The 14,997-nt window shown below is 56.8% G+C and overlaps 1 protein-coding gene across 1 annotated transcript in view; it reads left to right on the top strand.

The window, feature by feature from the left end:
• Positions 1 to 10,419: 10,419 nt before the first annotated feature.
• VOLCADRAFT_99376 (uncharacterized protein) overlaps positions 10,420 to 14,997 on the top strand; it is a gene marked incomplete at both ends in the record, with an annotated part of 5,531 nt that continues 953 nt past the window's right edge. The window contains 7 exons of the mRNA XM_002958128.1: positions 10,420 to 10,488; positions 11,092 to 11,103; positions 12,375 to 12,433; positions 12,850 to 12,965; positions 13,303 to 13,495; positions 13,987 to 14,215; positions 14,548 to 14,902. Coding sequence (XP_002958174.1) covers positions 10,420 to 10,488; positions 11,092 to 11,103; positions 12,375 to 12,433; positions 12,850 to 12,965; positions 13,303 to 13,495; positions 13,987 to 14,215; positions 14,548 to 14,902 — 1,033 coding nt within the window. The remainder of the gene's footprint in view (positions 10,489 to 11,091; positions 11,104 to 12,374; positions 12,434 to 12,849; positions 12,966 to 13,302; positions 13,496 to 13,986; positions 14,216 to 14,547; positions 14,903 to 14,997) is intronic.

The following is a 14,997-nucleotide window of genomic DNA, read 5'->3' as shown; positions in this document are numbered from 1 at the left end:
GTACACGGATGTTCTCGGAGCACTCGTACTAACTGCGACGTCGTTGCTGTACGACATCGCAGGCGGAGGCACGAGCTCAGAACGAGCGGTTGTACAGCTCGCCGTCGGGTGCCGTACCCTCTTCCGCCGCCGCCGCCGCCGCCGCCAGCAGCGGCGGCGGTGGAGGCAGCGGAAGCTCGTCGTACACTCGTCGGGCTCAGAGCGCTCTTCCTCGCAGTCGGCACCTTCAGGTGAGCTGTGGGTTTCGGAGCTGAGTGGGGGCCCTGGGGGGGTTCCACCTCCCCCCCCCGTCCCCCTAACCCCTCGGGCCGCTTGCCACCGCCATAGCTGATTAGGGCAGGTGGGCCTTACTGTAGCAACTACCACAACAATCACCGCAACTACCACAACAATCACCGCAACTACCACAACAATCACCGCAACTACCACAACCACCCTCAGGCCGCAGCGGCCGCTATGGAGGAGATTTCGGCCAACTCGGCGGCGCTGTTGGCGGCGGGCGGACATGTCTGGGGTAGCGGCAGTAGCGCCACAAGCAGCGGCGGCGGCAGTGGCTCCCCTTCCCGCAACGGATGCTACAGCCGCCCGGCGTCGAGCAGCGCCGCTGCAAGAGCCTCCTCGCCGCGCAACCGCCAAACGCCCCAGTCGGCGACGTCGCAGTACGGCAGCGGCGGCGGAGCTGTCGGGACCAAGCGGTCCTTTAGCTTTACCAGCGGCGGCGGCGGCGGCGGCGGCAGTCTGGGCATTTCTGGCGCCTTCAAGCTTGTCTTCCCGGCGTCGTCCGAAACGGATCGGAAGCGCTACGCACGGATCCTACAGGTCTGTCTGTCTGTCTGTCTGTCTGTACACGCATCCGTTTGCATCTCTGTGTCCCTCTCCCTGTCCGCCACACCGTTGTGCCCAACACATACAGATATACACACATATATTACATATGTGTTATACATACATACATATGTATACATAGATATAGACATATATACACACCTACGCACCTCCCACCCCACCCCAACCCTCACCCAGGCCGCCGCCGACCTATACACACAGCAGCGCTGTCAGTGTTCTTGGTGCCTCCGACGTCGCCAGATCTCCTTGCTAGCAACGTCATCGCAGCAGCTGTCATTGGCGGCACGTCCTCCCTCCGCCGCCGCCGCCGGAGCCGCCGGGGTCTTGAGCCACTGCTACAGCCAGGGTTTGTCCGGGCACCTGCCGTCACGGCCCGGGTCCTTCAGCGCGCAGCAGCGCCGCCGCAGCGGCATGTCGTACCGTGGCGCTGGCGGCGGCGGCGGCGGCGGCTCCGCCGCCGCCATTGCGCCGGGAGAGGATGCAGGCAGCGACACCGACTGCTCGGCAACTGACAACCACAACCACAACCACCATAACAACTGCCTTGGCAACAACTCTAACGGTGGGGGAGCTACAGCTGCGGTGCGGGGATCGCCGGGAGCTGGTCTGTCATCGTCGTACGACACCCCTAAGGGCAAGCCGCCCAGGTAACATATTTGGTTGTACTGCGTACGGCATATCGGGAAAATGTTTTGCACCATGCCTAGCTCATCCGAACAAGACTGGACCGTCGGTATTTCTTGTACGACTAAATTGTCGTGCCTTCTTCTCTTTCCCTGGGGCCAAACCCTTTCCCCCGGGGGCCAAACCCCCACCACGCGGACATACATACCGGCATATATACCTGTGTGTGTGCGCGTGTGTGTTTTAATGGATTGGAAAAACCGGCGTGTCTGTGTTTCAGAGTGACCTCCCGGTCTTTCAACGCACCGCCAAGATTGACCAAGTCTCGCCCTTCATGTGTCGGGATGTATGTCTGTATGTGTATGTCTGTATGTTTCGGGATTGGTGGTGTGTATTTCGAGATTGCCCTCATCGCCCTCCCGCCTCCGTCATGGCATGTTGATTTTTGTTTTAAAGCATTTAATGATTTCGTTTCGATCTGCACCTCGGCCCCCAAGCAGTGCTGCTGTGTATTTTACCCTGTACGACAGGCCCAGCAGTGAGCTCAGGCCTGCCTGGAGGTCGCGCAGCGGTACAGAGCGGCAAATGTCTGGCGGCGGCGGTGGCGGCGGCGGTGGCGGGGGGGGAGCCTTGACGGCGGCGGCGGCGGCGGCAGCGGCGTCGCCAGGTAGCGCGTCGGGCTCCCAACCGCCGCCCCATTACTCCAACCATCAAAACCACCCCCACGTGCCGCCCTTCCCAGCGCCGCCGACAATGGCATCCGTGCTGGCGGGCGGGAGTGGATACGGCAGCGGGTACGGCGGCGGGAACGCTGCGCGTACGGTACTGCAGCAGCGGCGCGCCGCGTCGGCGATTGCGTCCGGCAGTTCGTCTGTCCCGATGTCTGGATCCGGCGGCGGCTCGGCGGCTGCTGTCGCAGTGTTGCGGGGTTTGTCGAGCGAGCCAAGCGTGGAGAGTACGACAGGCGAGGCGTTGTACGCGAGAGCCACCTCAGACGATTGCAACGAACAGCAACCGCAAGGCGTACATCACCACTACAACCACCAAACGCACTTTCCGGACACGTACGGAAATGTACAACATCACTCGGGGGCTGATGACCCACGGGTCACAGGCGGGTTTACGGCGCCCGGCTCACCAGGACTGCCGGCGACGACGGCAGCAGCTGGTACTTGTACGACAGACGCGGCGGCGACGGCAACGTCGCACAGCCACAGCCGGAGCAACCTGATGGTGAATCACGCGCTACGGCCTCTGTCTCACAGCAAATCGCACCCCCCGTCACACGCATCGCTCACAGCGGCGGCGGCGCCCCACAACCAACATCACCTTTTTCAGCAGCAGCAGCAGCAGCAGCCACAAGGCCAGGACCACGGGGCGCAACCAGTTATAGCGGCGTCGGGGAGATGGCCGTCCCGCAACGCTGGCGGCGGCAGCGGCGGCGGAGTCAGGGGTAGTGTCGCTAGCGATGCCGCGTTGGACGGCGACGGCGGCGGCGGCGGTCACCGTACCCGTACCTTGCAGCAGCATCGGCAGTACGACGTGAATTACGGGACGCGGATGGGAACGTCGCCGTCTCGCGGCGGTGCCGCCAAGGGCAGGGTGGCGGCAGCGGCGGCAGCGGCGGCGGCGGCGGCGGGACGCAGCGGCGCAGCCGTCAGCCGCCGCGGCGGCAGCGCGGAATGTCCTCGTGCTTCAACTGACGAGGATGGTGACGGCGGCGACGAGGGCGGCGAGGTCTCTGGCACCCTGCGGCGATCGTACAGTTGCGGAGAGATCGGCGTCAACAAGCCTGGCCGTGGCGCTAAGACTTCGCACGCGCCAGCGGCGCCGACAGCGGCTGCCCTCGCAGCGCGGCCTTGGTTGGCAGCACCAGGGGGCGGCGGCGGCGCCGCCGCCGCCGCCGCCACCACCGCCGCCGGTGCGCCAGCGCAGTTCCTGAGCCACAGCTACGGCGTGCTGACTCCTTCATCAGGCCGCCAAACGTACGGTAGTGGCGGAGGCGCCAGCGAGTCAAGTCAGGACTTGCCGTACGGTAACGCTTTGTACTCATCCGCCGACGGTCCAGCGGCGAAAAGAACCGCTGCTGCTGCCGGCGGCGGCGGCGGTGGTACGACAGGGTCGCGGATGCGGCGGTTTAGTAGCTCCCGCCGCCACGGCAGCACGTCCGGAGCGCCCATGAGCCCCGCGGATCTGGAACTATTGCTCGTACGCGCCAAAACCTCCAGTGCTTTGAACAACCGTTTCGTGTCGGTGTACCTGCAAGGTGGCAACGGCGGCGGCAGCGGCGCAAGGCCCACCGGGCTGCGGTCTCCTCATTGAGCTTTTCTTTCAGTAGGGCTACTAAGTGCCGTACATCTAACGGCGATGCCACGTGTCCGTGCTGTATATCACGCGGGGCCTCAGGACATACAGACATACAGACGGGTGTGTCCCTCTGCGATGTTTAGTTCCTTTCCGAGTCACCAATCCGTCAGCGCTATTAGGAACGTATCATCACCATCAATGGGGCCGGCTCAAAGCACACACCTACCTACCTGCCTACCTACCTGCCTACATACATACATACATACATACATTATAGCATGCACACATCCTCCCACGCCGTTTCCTTCCCGCTGCACATACTGGTGATACGGTGGTGTAGCGGTTGTAGCGGTTGTAGCTGTGGACGCAGTTTTGCTGACCCCATAAGGGTGTGAGTGTGGGAGGCAGTGGCAGATCACGTCTCTCTCAAGTGCTCATGTATGTATGTATGTATGTATGTATGTATGTATGTATGTATGTCCATTACAATTGGCAAAATGCCAAAATGGCAGAGAAATGCCGCACATTACCACCAGGCATACAACAGGCGGCAGAGCACCATATGTGGGTATATAGTAAAAAAGCACGTCCGCGCTCGCGCGTTTTTCTGCGTGTTTTTATCAGCACCATCATCAGCATCATCATTGCATCAACATCATCATTATATCATCACCATCCTTGTTCATGCGATTTGGCGCCCTAGCGATCCAAACTCCCCTTCCCCCAATAGCATCATCAGCATCATCATGATCAGCCATCATGTATCGGCGAGGTCGGCTTCCTTGATGGCCGTGAGGTGCATCAAAGCATCAGATGCCTCCGCTTTAGATGTCCTGGTTTAGGTGGTGTGGCTCGTCGCGGTGTGACGGCACGCGCACCGAGAGGTGTGTCTGTGTGTCTGTGTGTCTGTCTGTCTGTCTGTCTGTGCCTCACATCGTATTCGCGCTTCCGGCTTCCGAACAAGTACGAACAAACAAACAAGCAATTAAACAGTTTAAAACAGATTAAAACAGTTTAGAACCCGTTTATAAAAATGTATGGAACCCCTCCCTTTTCTACCACCAAAATGCAACCACCAAATGTTTCGAGTTTATACTCAGCAGACACTATTTGAACGGTATTTTTGCTGCTTTCCGCCTTCCCTTCAGAAAAAACACCTCCCAGACCTATCAGACGGGAAGTTCCCTGTCTTGGGGTTCCTTCCGGCGCGGGTCGGTTACTCGGGTTTTACCTAAGGTTACTTGGTTACTTGGTGTTGCGCGCGCACTTTTTAAGAGTGTACGGAGTACGGAGGGATATTTCAGTGCAGTACAGTGTAGTTGCTGAGGGTGGTCAGCAAACCCTCTAATTTGGCGGTGTGTGGGTTTTGCACGGATTGGCGATCTGCGTGTGCCTGTGTGTGTGTCTGTGTGTGTCTCGGGACTTTTAAAACGTTTTTGACGCATGTGAGATGAGATTTGGGAGGCCGCAGCTTCGGAGGGGAGAGCGGGAGAGTGAGAATCTTGTCATTTAAGGGGAGGAGGTTGACGGGAGAGATGAAGGTAAGAGTTTGGTGTTGAGTTGCGACGACCTGCATTACTTGAGACTTGGGGTTTTGAGGCGCTTGGGGGGGTGTCCCCCGGGGGGGGGTAATCCGGTAGTGGCGTTAATGGGGGAGGGAGGGGTGAGAAACGATCAAGGTCACTGCTTGCACGGGCGCTGTCCTAGAAGCTTTTGCACGGTGCGGCTAGCACCGTGATCCGAGGGGCCTATTCGTGTTTCCATCTGCGGCCAGTGTGTGTATGTATGTGCCGTCCTGTGCCAGGGAGGGTCCCCACCGGCTCACTCAGTCACGATAGTAAACCACCGAGATCGCGTTCCTGTGCCTCCTCCGCGGAGTGGAGATGTCTGTCTGTCTGTCTGGCTGGCTGGCTGGATAGATAGAATATCCCCTTCTTGGACCTTTTTCTTCTTTTTACCAACTGAAATATAGAGTTATGTATGTATGTATGTGTGTGTGACTCCCCCCACCGCAAGGGCCGTCTCCATGTGTTGTACCTGTCGGCTTGTCGGACTGTTTGTCTGTTTGTCTATCAGCCTGTGCCCGTTGAGTTTGTTGGCGGGCTGAGCTTTAGGGACTCGTTGCCCCCCACCCACCCAGCTCCCCCCATCCCTTGAGCCACTACGTAGCGGTCGCCGGCTGGAGCTTCATAATAGATGTGCACACACGGGTTTGGGGTTCGAGGTTTATTAAGCTTGAACATAAAAAAAACCGCGCGCATGTGCTCAAGCATGGCTGCATTTGCAGGAGCATGTGCACACGACGTACGGACGCATGTCCACACACTGTTCGCTGTTCACCAGCTTTTTTTAAAGGAACAATTAGCGTGTTTGGATCTGTTTGCACTAATGGGCAAATGACCTGATCGCCGTAGAGGCGGCGTGGCTGCTCACTTGCCGTGTATGTGTGTGTTTCGGGTTTTCCTTGTTCCCCGGGAAACCCCAGATGTAGATCTGGTGAGTGAATTCTAGGGAGGATGGTATTAGACGACATGCTCTGCTGAGGAAGGGGCATAGTATTGGTCTCGTTATGTCTTTGGCTGCGTCTTCGGCTTCCAAACAGCCAACAAGGAAGTAGACCCCCAGGAAAGAGACAGATGGCTGTTGAACGAGAAGGTTTGACGGTGTTGCTGAAGTTGTTACCCTGCCCTTTGGTCAAGGGCCGGTCGAGTTGTACGAGACCGTACGAGATGTACGAGTACATACTTGTAAAACGTCGACATATGTAAATACTTTATATAAACCCTCGCCCTCCTCGCCCCCTAGTAAAACAACATCTCCCTCTTCAGATGTTTGTAACAACCATCTACAAGTTGCTCAACCACTTGCTCTGCCGTACATATGATGATGGATTCCATGCCGTACATAGGACAGAAAGCCTGCAACAAGTCCGTGCAATATGCTACACCGCACCATAAGAGCGCTCAAGGACAGCTCGCTCGACAAACCAACCGTCCAAAAGAACTTATAGCAGCAGATATAGCTGTGGCTGTGTTGCCACCTCGCCAACACACCAAGACTTCTCACTTCTTCGTCGCGCCAAGTCAGTAAGGAAGGAAAGAAAGAAGACTAATAATCCGCTACTACATCATATCGGTTCGAGGCGGTGGATTTCATGGTTTCATGGTGTGCCGCCAAACCGACCAAATAAGAGACTACTACTACGCCCCACAAGGGGGGCCTGCATGCGGTGCAAAAAAGATACAGAACACCAAATTTACCTATACTTTTCTTGTGTTGTGCGGCAGCTGCGGCGACAAACAATCATCTAAAAAGACATTCATCAGGAAAAACAAATGACCTCAACATCACCAAAACCTACCGTACATTTCCCCTTTCACGCCCCCCTCAACACCACCCATCGTGTTTTCTTCACGGACTCATTCAGAAGAGAGAGAGAGATAAAGCCTTGGAAAAGGAAACAAGGGCCGACAATTTATATATATACTCTACAGAAATGCCTGATTAAGCAACCATATGCCAAACATCGACGTCGAAACATCTCTCTCTAGCGTGTGTATCCATCGCGGGGGACGGAGGAAGGACGTAAAAGAAAGAAAAGGGAAGCGGAGCCAGACGTCCACCCTCTCCCAACACAGCAAATTCACCCTCTCACAATCATTATCAAAAGACAACTCACCAAAACCAGAGCAACGGCTCAGCGGCGGCCCAATTCCCTGTCCCATTCCCCATCCGCCACCTACCCCTCTCCCTCCCACCATCCTGGCGCTCCCCTCCCGCCCTCCACAGGCCTCTTAAAGCCCTCGCATGCGCATGTAGCCATTTCATCAGCCCAGCCGCTGCCCCTGGCATCCATCCATCCCTCCATCCATCCCTACATTCATCCCTGCCTCCCTCCCTCTCTCTCCCTCTCCCTCCAACCAGGCCATTAGGCGCAGGACTTGGAAATAAGGTGCAGCCTTGTACGTACGTACGGCGACTGTTTCACAATATTGAAGCATTCTACGCCCCTTAGACAGACAGCGAACATCCCTAAAACCCTATTCGTGTGTGGCTTGAACTTAGCTTTAAATATTCTACATCGAGCGATCGACAATGAACAGCAACCTGAGGCTAACAGACCTAACAGACGTGTGTGAGCGCCCTCGTGGGCGACACCCCGCTTGCATCACCGTGCCGACCTAACCTCACCTCACCCCACCTCAATTCCGCTCTCCCTGACTTTAGGTAATCGTTGCACTTCTCGGTTCATATGCTCATCCACCATCCTCTCGCCGCAGAGGCCGCAAGAGTCCTAGCCCTGTTCAGCCAGAGCCCCCGGTGTGTCTGCGCGCGCCCTTACCACTCACTTGTGGATGGGGCACCAAAAAACACGTCGGTTCTTTCACTCGACGACAAAGTATAGTAGTTGCTGCACTCGTAACAAAATACTTTTTTATACAAGTCAACTTCATGTGAACTACGGCTAGGAAAACGTTACAGCTCCGGACAACTTCGGCAGAGCAACGCGATGGCCAGATGGCAGCAGCACACTTATCCTGCCCCCCATCTGCTCCCCTACCAACCTCACCCCTTCTCCCTGCCACAACCCGTAATGGAACTGACGGCATTTCCTCCGGCCCTTACCCCCTCCCCAGATATGACAACCACATTGCCTTCCCCTACCCGCCATCGTTTCTCAACTAATTAACAACCAATTCTCACTCCGCCGAAACTTTAGCAATCTCACTTGCATCCCTCCCGCCGCAAGGAAAAAAAACTCAAGGTCCCCTGACTTGAACTTCCTGAGCCGCACCTCCCAAGAGCCGGAACAGCAGGAACAGCATAGCGTCATCCGAGCCCGTCCGCATCTTTTGTACCTCCTCAACATCACATGTGGGTACGAGACACATCACACCGCGACCACCCCTCCGCCACCGAACACCAGCAACAGCAGCAGAAACACCAGCAACCATCGCAACGCAGGACAGACTAGAGAGAGAACTAAAGACATCATCTATATTCTATCCATTATCGATTGTGCCTTCGTGCACTTTTTTTTATGAGACGTTTACGTTTTCGGAGGCTCAGCTCATCATTCGGCCAAATCTGGCTCCGACCGGCGGCCATCATTCGCCCGCTCGTCTGTATGCATGTCGCCAGCCTGCCCCCCCCTCGAAAAGCCTAAAGCCGCCTAAACCCCCTTTTCCCCATTCCGCCCGCCCGCCACAGCCGATCATGATGCAGATGGGCAAATGGAGCTCGGGCGGAGAAACAAGGGGAAAGAAGAAACGCAGTTGGCAGTTGAGAATGGCTCGGGGGAAGGCAGCGCACAGCCACGATGCCAACAGCTTCAGGAAGCGCCGATATTCTGCTAGAAGGACTGCCGGCGACATATGCGTATATATAGTATGTGTGTGTGCGTGTGATGATGGCCAATGCCGCGCTGCAATTAGGTGTCGCTGGAAACGCTGTTTTCAGAAACCACCAAGTGGAAGACCGCAACGACCACCTTTGGAGAGACAACCGCGAGAGAGAGGGATTCCGCAATCCGCAGGAAGCCGCAAGAGAAAAACTCAATATCGCTGCTCAAAGAACGGCCAATTCATTATTACGTTCCAGCTAACGTCCTAATTTACAAACAAGACGGATTCCAGTCGCTGACAGCGGAATGTGGCAAGGAAGAAGAACGCAAGCGATGGGCGGTGCGCGAGAACGCGAGCGCGAGGAGGCGGTGTGCGCTAGCGTCGACGAATATGTGCGGCTGCTAGCACAGCTGCACCGCGCGTCTGAAGACGCCGCCCGCTGCCTCCCCCTCGCCTCTTTTGCTGCTGCAACTACTCTTGCAGCCGCGCTGCACTTGCCGCCTTCCTGCTGTGCTGTGCTGTGGCGTCGCGTGCTGCCCTTTGGAAATCCGCGGCGAAGGGAGAGCCTCGCGATGGAACTCCCCGCCGGGCTTCGTGATCGCAGCAGTAAAGCCAGCAGCAGCAAAACGATTCAGCAAAAAAGCAAAAACTACTTCTATTGCACCAACGTAACTGCTTGCGAGGTTCATAACAATATGATCTAAAAGACAAAAGATATAAGCCGTGATAAAGAGTGTAAAAAGCCGGTCAGAGCTTTCATCCGCCGCTTCAAATCCAAGCTCGGCCGCCGCAGCTGAGGCTTTTTTGGTGCTGTTGCTGTTCAGCTCTCAGTCACCCTCTGCCCCCAACTCATTCGAGAGACAGAAGCGGCAGAAGGCGCTTGAACAGGGAGCGCGGAGAGTGCAGTGCGCATTGCAGCGAAAAAATGTATAGCCGCAGCGCACGCGGCACCGCGCACCCCAGGGCGCGCGCTTGCCATAAACGCCGAGATGGATAGCCTCCCATGTTTGCCCAGACTTCCCTGACGGTGCCGCCGCCGCCGCCGCCGCTGGTGTTGGTGGTGTGGTGCGGGATGCAGCACTAATCAACCAACGAGAAGGCAGGTGAGAACGAGAGGGCGACAGGCGGTAACAGCCCCCCACAGGAGTGAAAATTTTCAAACGGCTTGCAGGGCGATTGCCGGTGATGAAAAGTAGGCTTGGTTAAAAATGGGCCCCATCCACATGACGACGGGGGTTTGAAGCGCGTGTGACAGGTTTGGCACGCCCCCTGGGCTCCAGGCCGCGCCGCGGCCGAGATGGATGTGGAGGGGTGCGCGACGACGATGCTGCTGCTGCTGCTGACCAGCATGTTCTGGCTTTGCCAGGTTAGCCGAGCTTGGTTCAATGCTCACGAGGCGGCCAACGCTCACGCTGCAGGCGCCCGATGAGCAGCCAATCGTTGCAGCCTTGGCTGGGCTGACCGAGCCGCTGCCAAAATCAAAGATCCAGGAAACAACGGCAAGGAGGACTCCGGACTGCAGAGCACCGACTAGGCCTGACCTCCAAGCAACTGCCACGCCAGAAGCGCCTCCAGCAATAAGGCGGTTGATGCCGTCGTCTTGCTGCCGAATGCGCTCGCACAGGCATTGGACCGTTGTATAAATACCGCTCCTGGAACACAATTCATGAAGGAAGTGAAAGAGTGTTGAGGCAGGCGGAAAGGCGTTACAGGGCCGGTAGTTGAGGATAGAGTCGAGTACCGCCAGAAAAGATTTCTGCAAGGAACTGGACTTCCTGACGCAGGTAATTTACTCACATCACTGCAAAAGCCTTTGCGCTGGCCATTCCTTCAGCTCCCCAAACATGAAGCATCCGGAGGCTGCGATGCCGGAACATGCTTGGGACGAAGCCGAACATATACCCAAGCACGCCTGCAGCGAGGCCTCCAGATAGCCCTTTGAGAGTACACGGCTGGTCTGCGATCGCAGCCTCTCCTTCAGGTGCGTATCCAGGCACTTGCGCACCGCGGACAGACGAGTTAGGGGCATCATCGCTTGTGCGCGTTATGAACGCAACGTTGTTGCTCAAAGGCGCTGCCTTTACAACCCACTGGTCACTGCTCATTTTTCCTCCTAGTGCAGTGGTATGGAGGCCGCCGAGAGTAAGGTCTGCTCGCGATAGCAAACGACACGATAGTAGAATTCTCAGGAAAATTCGGATTTTGTATCAACAAATCACGGAAGCAGCGCGGAAAAGATGAGAGCAGTTCACGAAGGTCCGTACAGCTAATCCCAGTCTACTTTCTACCAACATCGCGAAGCGAAGGGCTTGTCAATCTGCTTGCAAATGCGTTCAAGGGCATGGGATGCAACGGGACTCCAGTATTCAGTATGCGCCTCCGCAGCGAGGACTCACTTCTGGCCTCGCCTGGATTCCACGTGCGCTGGGTTTCACTGGTCCCTAAGAATGCACTCTTAAGGGGCAAAGAATATTAATGTCATTCGAGACATGATTGTAGCTAATTGCCTACCCCAACAACCGGCTCCCAACCAACCTTCATCATTCCCGCTACCGCCTCCACTTTACATTCATCCCCCAACCTACTCAGCTACAGCAATTGGAACCATGTCCCCTTCCATTATGTGTGGTCAGCCGCGCGATCGCTGTACGGGACGGCTTCTAATTAGAGCGACCGTTGCTTACGAACGGTATCCTGCAAATATGAATTATGTGACCATGACTCACAACCGTAGCATTTTCCCGCTATGTCACCGGAATTGTGTTTTCCAAGATCTTAATTCTTGCTGGGTCCAGGGCCGTATCGGGCATGCACGCGAATTATTTGTACGGGTGGCGCATATGGCACCTGGAGCAAGCCCATAATGTACTCGTCAAAAACAGATGTCCATTAGCTCATACTACTGCTGATGAAAGGAGATTTATCGTCGTTACTGTTGTGAAATTGGTTCGAACTCCGCACCTGCTGTCGAAGAAATCCTTAGGCTTCGCTTTTTAGGTGACACAAAGAGAAAATCGTAAAACGTAAATGAATAAGTGGCAAGATGCACTAGTCTTTCTTACGATCATGTAATATCATGTAAGAAAGGAGCTCGGTGCAAACTGACCGCAAGCGGCGGAGCTGTATAACAGTACAGACAACGACAACCATGGCGATGGCAGGCATGTCGCAACAAGTAAGATACCGTACAGGATCCGGTCCAAGTTTGGAGTGCTGCACCATACAGCTATGCTGTGATTCGTTGCTTCGCAGGGGTCCTCCTTGTTCGCCGCCGTCCAAAATTGGTACAACGGCCTGCCTTTATGCACCAAGTGAGCCGATTTTTAACAAAGCTCCTGCGGTGGTAGGAGAGGCTGTCAAACCGCAGAAAGCGCCAGCATTTGTGATTTAGGCCCCTCCACGCCTCAACCCCCGCGCCGCTATGTCCCCATGTCCTCTACAAACGGAAGTCCGGGGGAGGGGGCACCTCCCCCCCATCAGACCAACCCACAACCACTTAGGTATATCCGACATCCACATAGAACATACATACATACATACATACATACATACATACATACATACATACATACATACATACATACATACATACATACATACATACATACATACATACATACATACAAGCACACCTGCGTTGGATAGCCAGCACAATCACATTCCAAGGCCACATGCTGAGGACCCTCATCAAGCCGAATCACCGCACACACAAACACACATGATGTAGGGCCACGTTTTCGCTCATCATGGGGATCTTCATCGTACAGCTACTCACGGGCTGGTACGGCAGTCAGTCTACGGCTGTATCGCTTGTACCTCATGCCGTACTGTACGATTACCAGGGTAAGTGCCGTGTGCCCTTCTCGCAGAGAGAGCTTTGCGAGAGAGCAGAAAAAAAGATGAGGGCCTCCTCCTCCTCCTCCTCCCTTCCTCCTTTCCATTTGGGTTTTGAGCCATGTACGGGTTTCTTACAGCACTCCCCGGCCTCCCTTCCCCCCTTCCTTTCCCCCCTTCTCCCTTCTCCTTTTCTGCTATATATAAAATAAGTCTCCCGCCTTTCCTTTGTTCTCTCCCTCCTCCCCATCCCATCCTTTCCCTGGCAGCAGCTTCACTCCTTCGTGATTCGTCTTTCCTATCCCATCCCCCTTCTTGCTAAAACCCCTTCCCTTCTCCCTCGCAGTCTACCGGTTCTTCACCGCCGTACTCGTCCACGGGGGACTTCTCCACGTGACATTCAACATGTTGGCCTTCGTGCCCATCGGCGCGAGCCTGGAGCGGGCAGCGGGGACGTGGCAGCTGCTTCACTTCATGTTGCTCAGCTGCTTCTTGGAGGGCGTCATCTACGCGGTGGTTTCGGGGCTGCTGGCGGCGAGGTGGGCAGCGCCAGGGGGGGTGCAGGCTTAGGAAGGGAAAAATGTGTGTGTGTGTTGGTGGGTGTGTTGGTGTTGGTGGGTTGGTGTTGGTGGGTTGTTGAGCTGGGGAGTGGGTGATGAGTGGGTTTCTGATCCAGGCTTGGTAAGACTCGTCACCCCTCCAACACCGCCAACCCTAGCGAGCTCACGCCAATGAGGAGCGAGGCGTCCAGTTGTGCCGGTGGGGCAGTTTATGTCGCGGTTACTCGTTTCGCTTTCTCCACGTCTCCCCCCTTCCCCCTCCCTCTCTATCCCTCGTCACCCCTTCCCTTCCCCTTCCCCTTCCCCTTCCCCTTCCCCTTCCCCTTCCCCTTCCCCTTCCCCTTCCCCTTCCCCTTCCCCTTCCCCTTCCCCTTCCCCTTCCCCTTCCCCTTCCCCTTCCCCGACGAACTAAAACAACCCTACAAACGCACACACGCCCCCCCCACCTACGCACACACACACACACGCAGCGGTCTGGTCCACGGGGCGCTCTTCCACGGGGCAGTGGGCTTCTCCGGCGTCATCTTCGGACTGCTGGTGTGGGACTCCGCCCTGCTTAGCAGCTCCTCCTCCTCCTCGCACCGAAGCATATTCGGTTTGTTCCATGTGCCGGCTCCCTGGTACCCCTGGGTGCTGCTGCTGCTGTGCCAGCTGATGTTGCCGGAGGCCTCATTGCTCGGGCATCTGGCGGGGCTGCTGGTGAGCAGTTGACGGGGGGGAGGTGGAGGAGGAGGAGGTGGAGGTGGAAGGGAAAAACGGGGGGGAGGAGGAGGAGGGTGGAAGTCCTGTGTGCGAAGGGGGTTAATGTGCAGTACTAACTGCTAACTGCTAACCACTGGTGTGGCCCTGCACAGGGGGAGGTGAATGCCGTCTCCCGGGAACTTACAAATCCTAAGTAACGTGCAAATATTCTTAGGGCAGCAGCAGCAGCTGTCTTTATCTCTGAAATCTGCTTCAATCGCCAGTGTGCTTACTCTTACCCCCCCCTCGGGACCCCCCTCCCGCCCACATCTCCCCGGCCGCCGCTCAAGGTGGGTCAGTTGTGGGTGTGGGGCTACCTGCGGCCCCTGGCGCTGCCGCGATCGGCCGTGTTGTGGCTGGAGCAGAGCTCACCGCTGGCGTCGCGCTGCGTACGGCTGCCCAGCTTCGTCACCATGCCCAGCTCAGGGCTGCCGTACAGCACGTGCTGCGAAGCCGCCGCAGGCCGGGGGGCCGGGGGCAGTAACGGCAGCGAGGGCGTTCGCCTTGGCGCGCTGGGCCGTAATCTTCACTCGTTGGGGAAGCTGTTTCGCAGTGGGTTTAGTGGCGGTGGCGACGTGGGAGGGAGTGGTGGTGGTGGTGGTGGTGGCGGTGGTGGTGGTGATGATGTCGAGGCGGCCGGGGCAGGTACGGGCGGCAGGGCAGGGGGAGGCAAGAAGGGGGTGTTTGTGGGGACGGGCAGGATGCTAGGGGGGGCTGGCAGTGCCGGCGGCGGCGGCGGC

This window comes from Volvox carteri (assembly GCF_000143455.1).
Source record: "Volvox carteri f. nagariensis unplaced genomic scaffold VOLCAscaffold_86, whole genome shotgun sequence".
Classification (NCBI taxonomy): domain Eukaryota; kingdom Viridiplantae; phylum Chlorophyta; class Chlorophyceae; order Chlamydomonadales; family Volvocaceae; genus Volvox; species Volvox carteri.
This window is presented reverse-complemented; position numbering and strand designations above follow the sequence as displayed.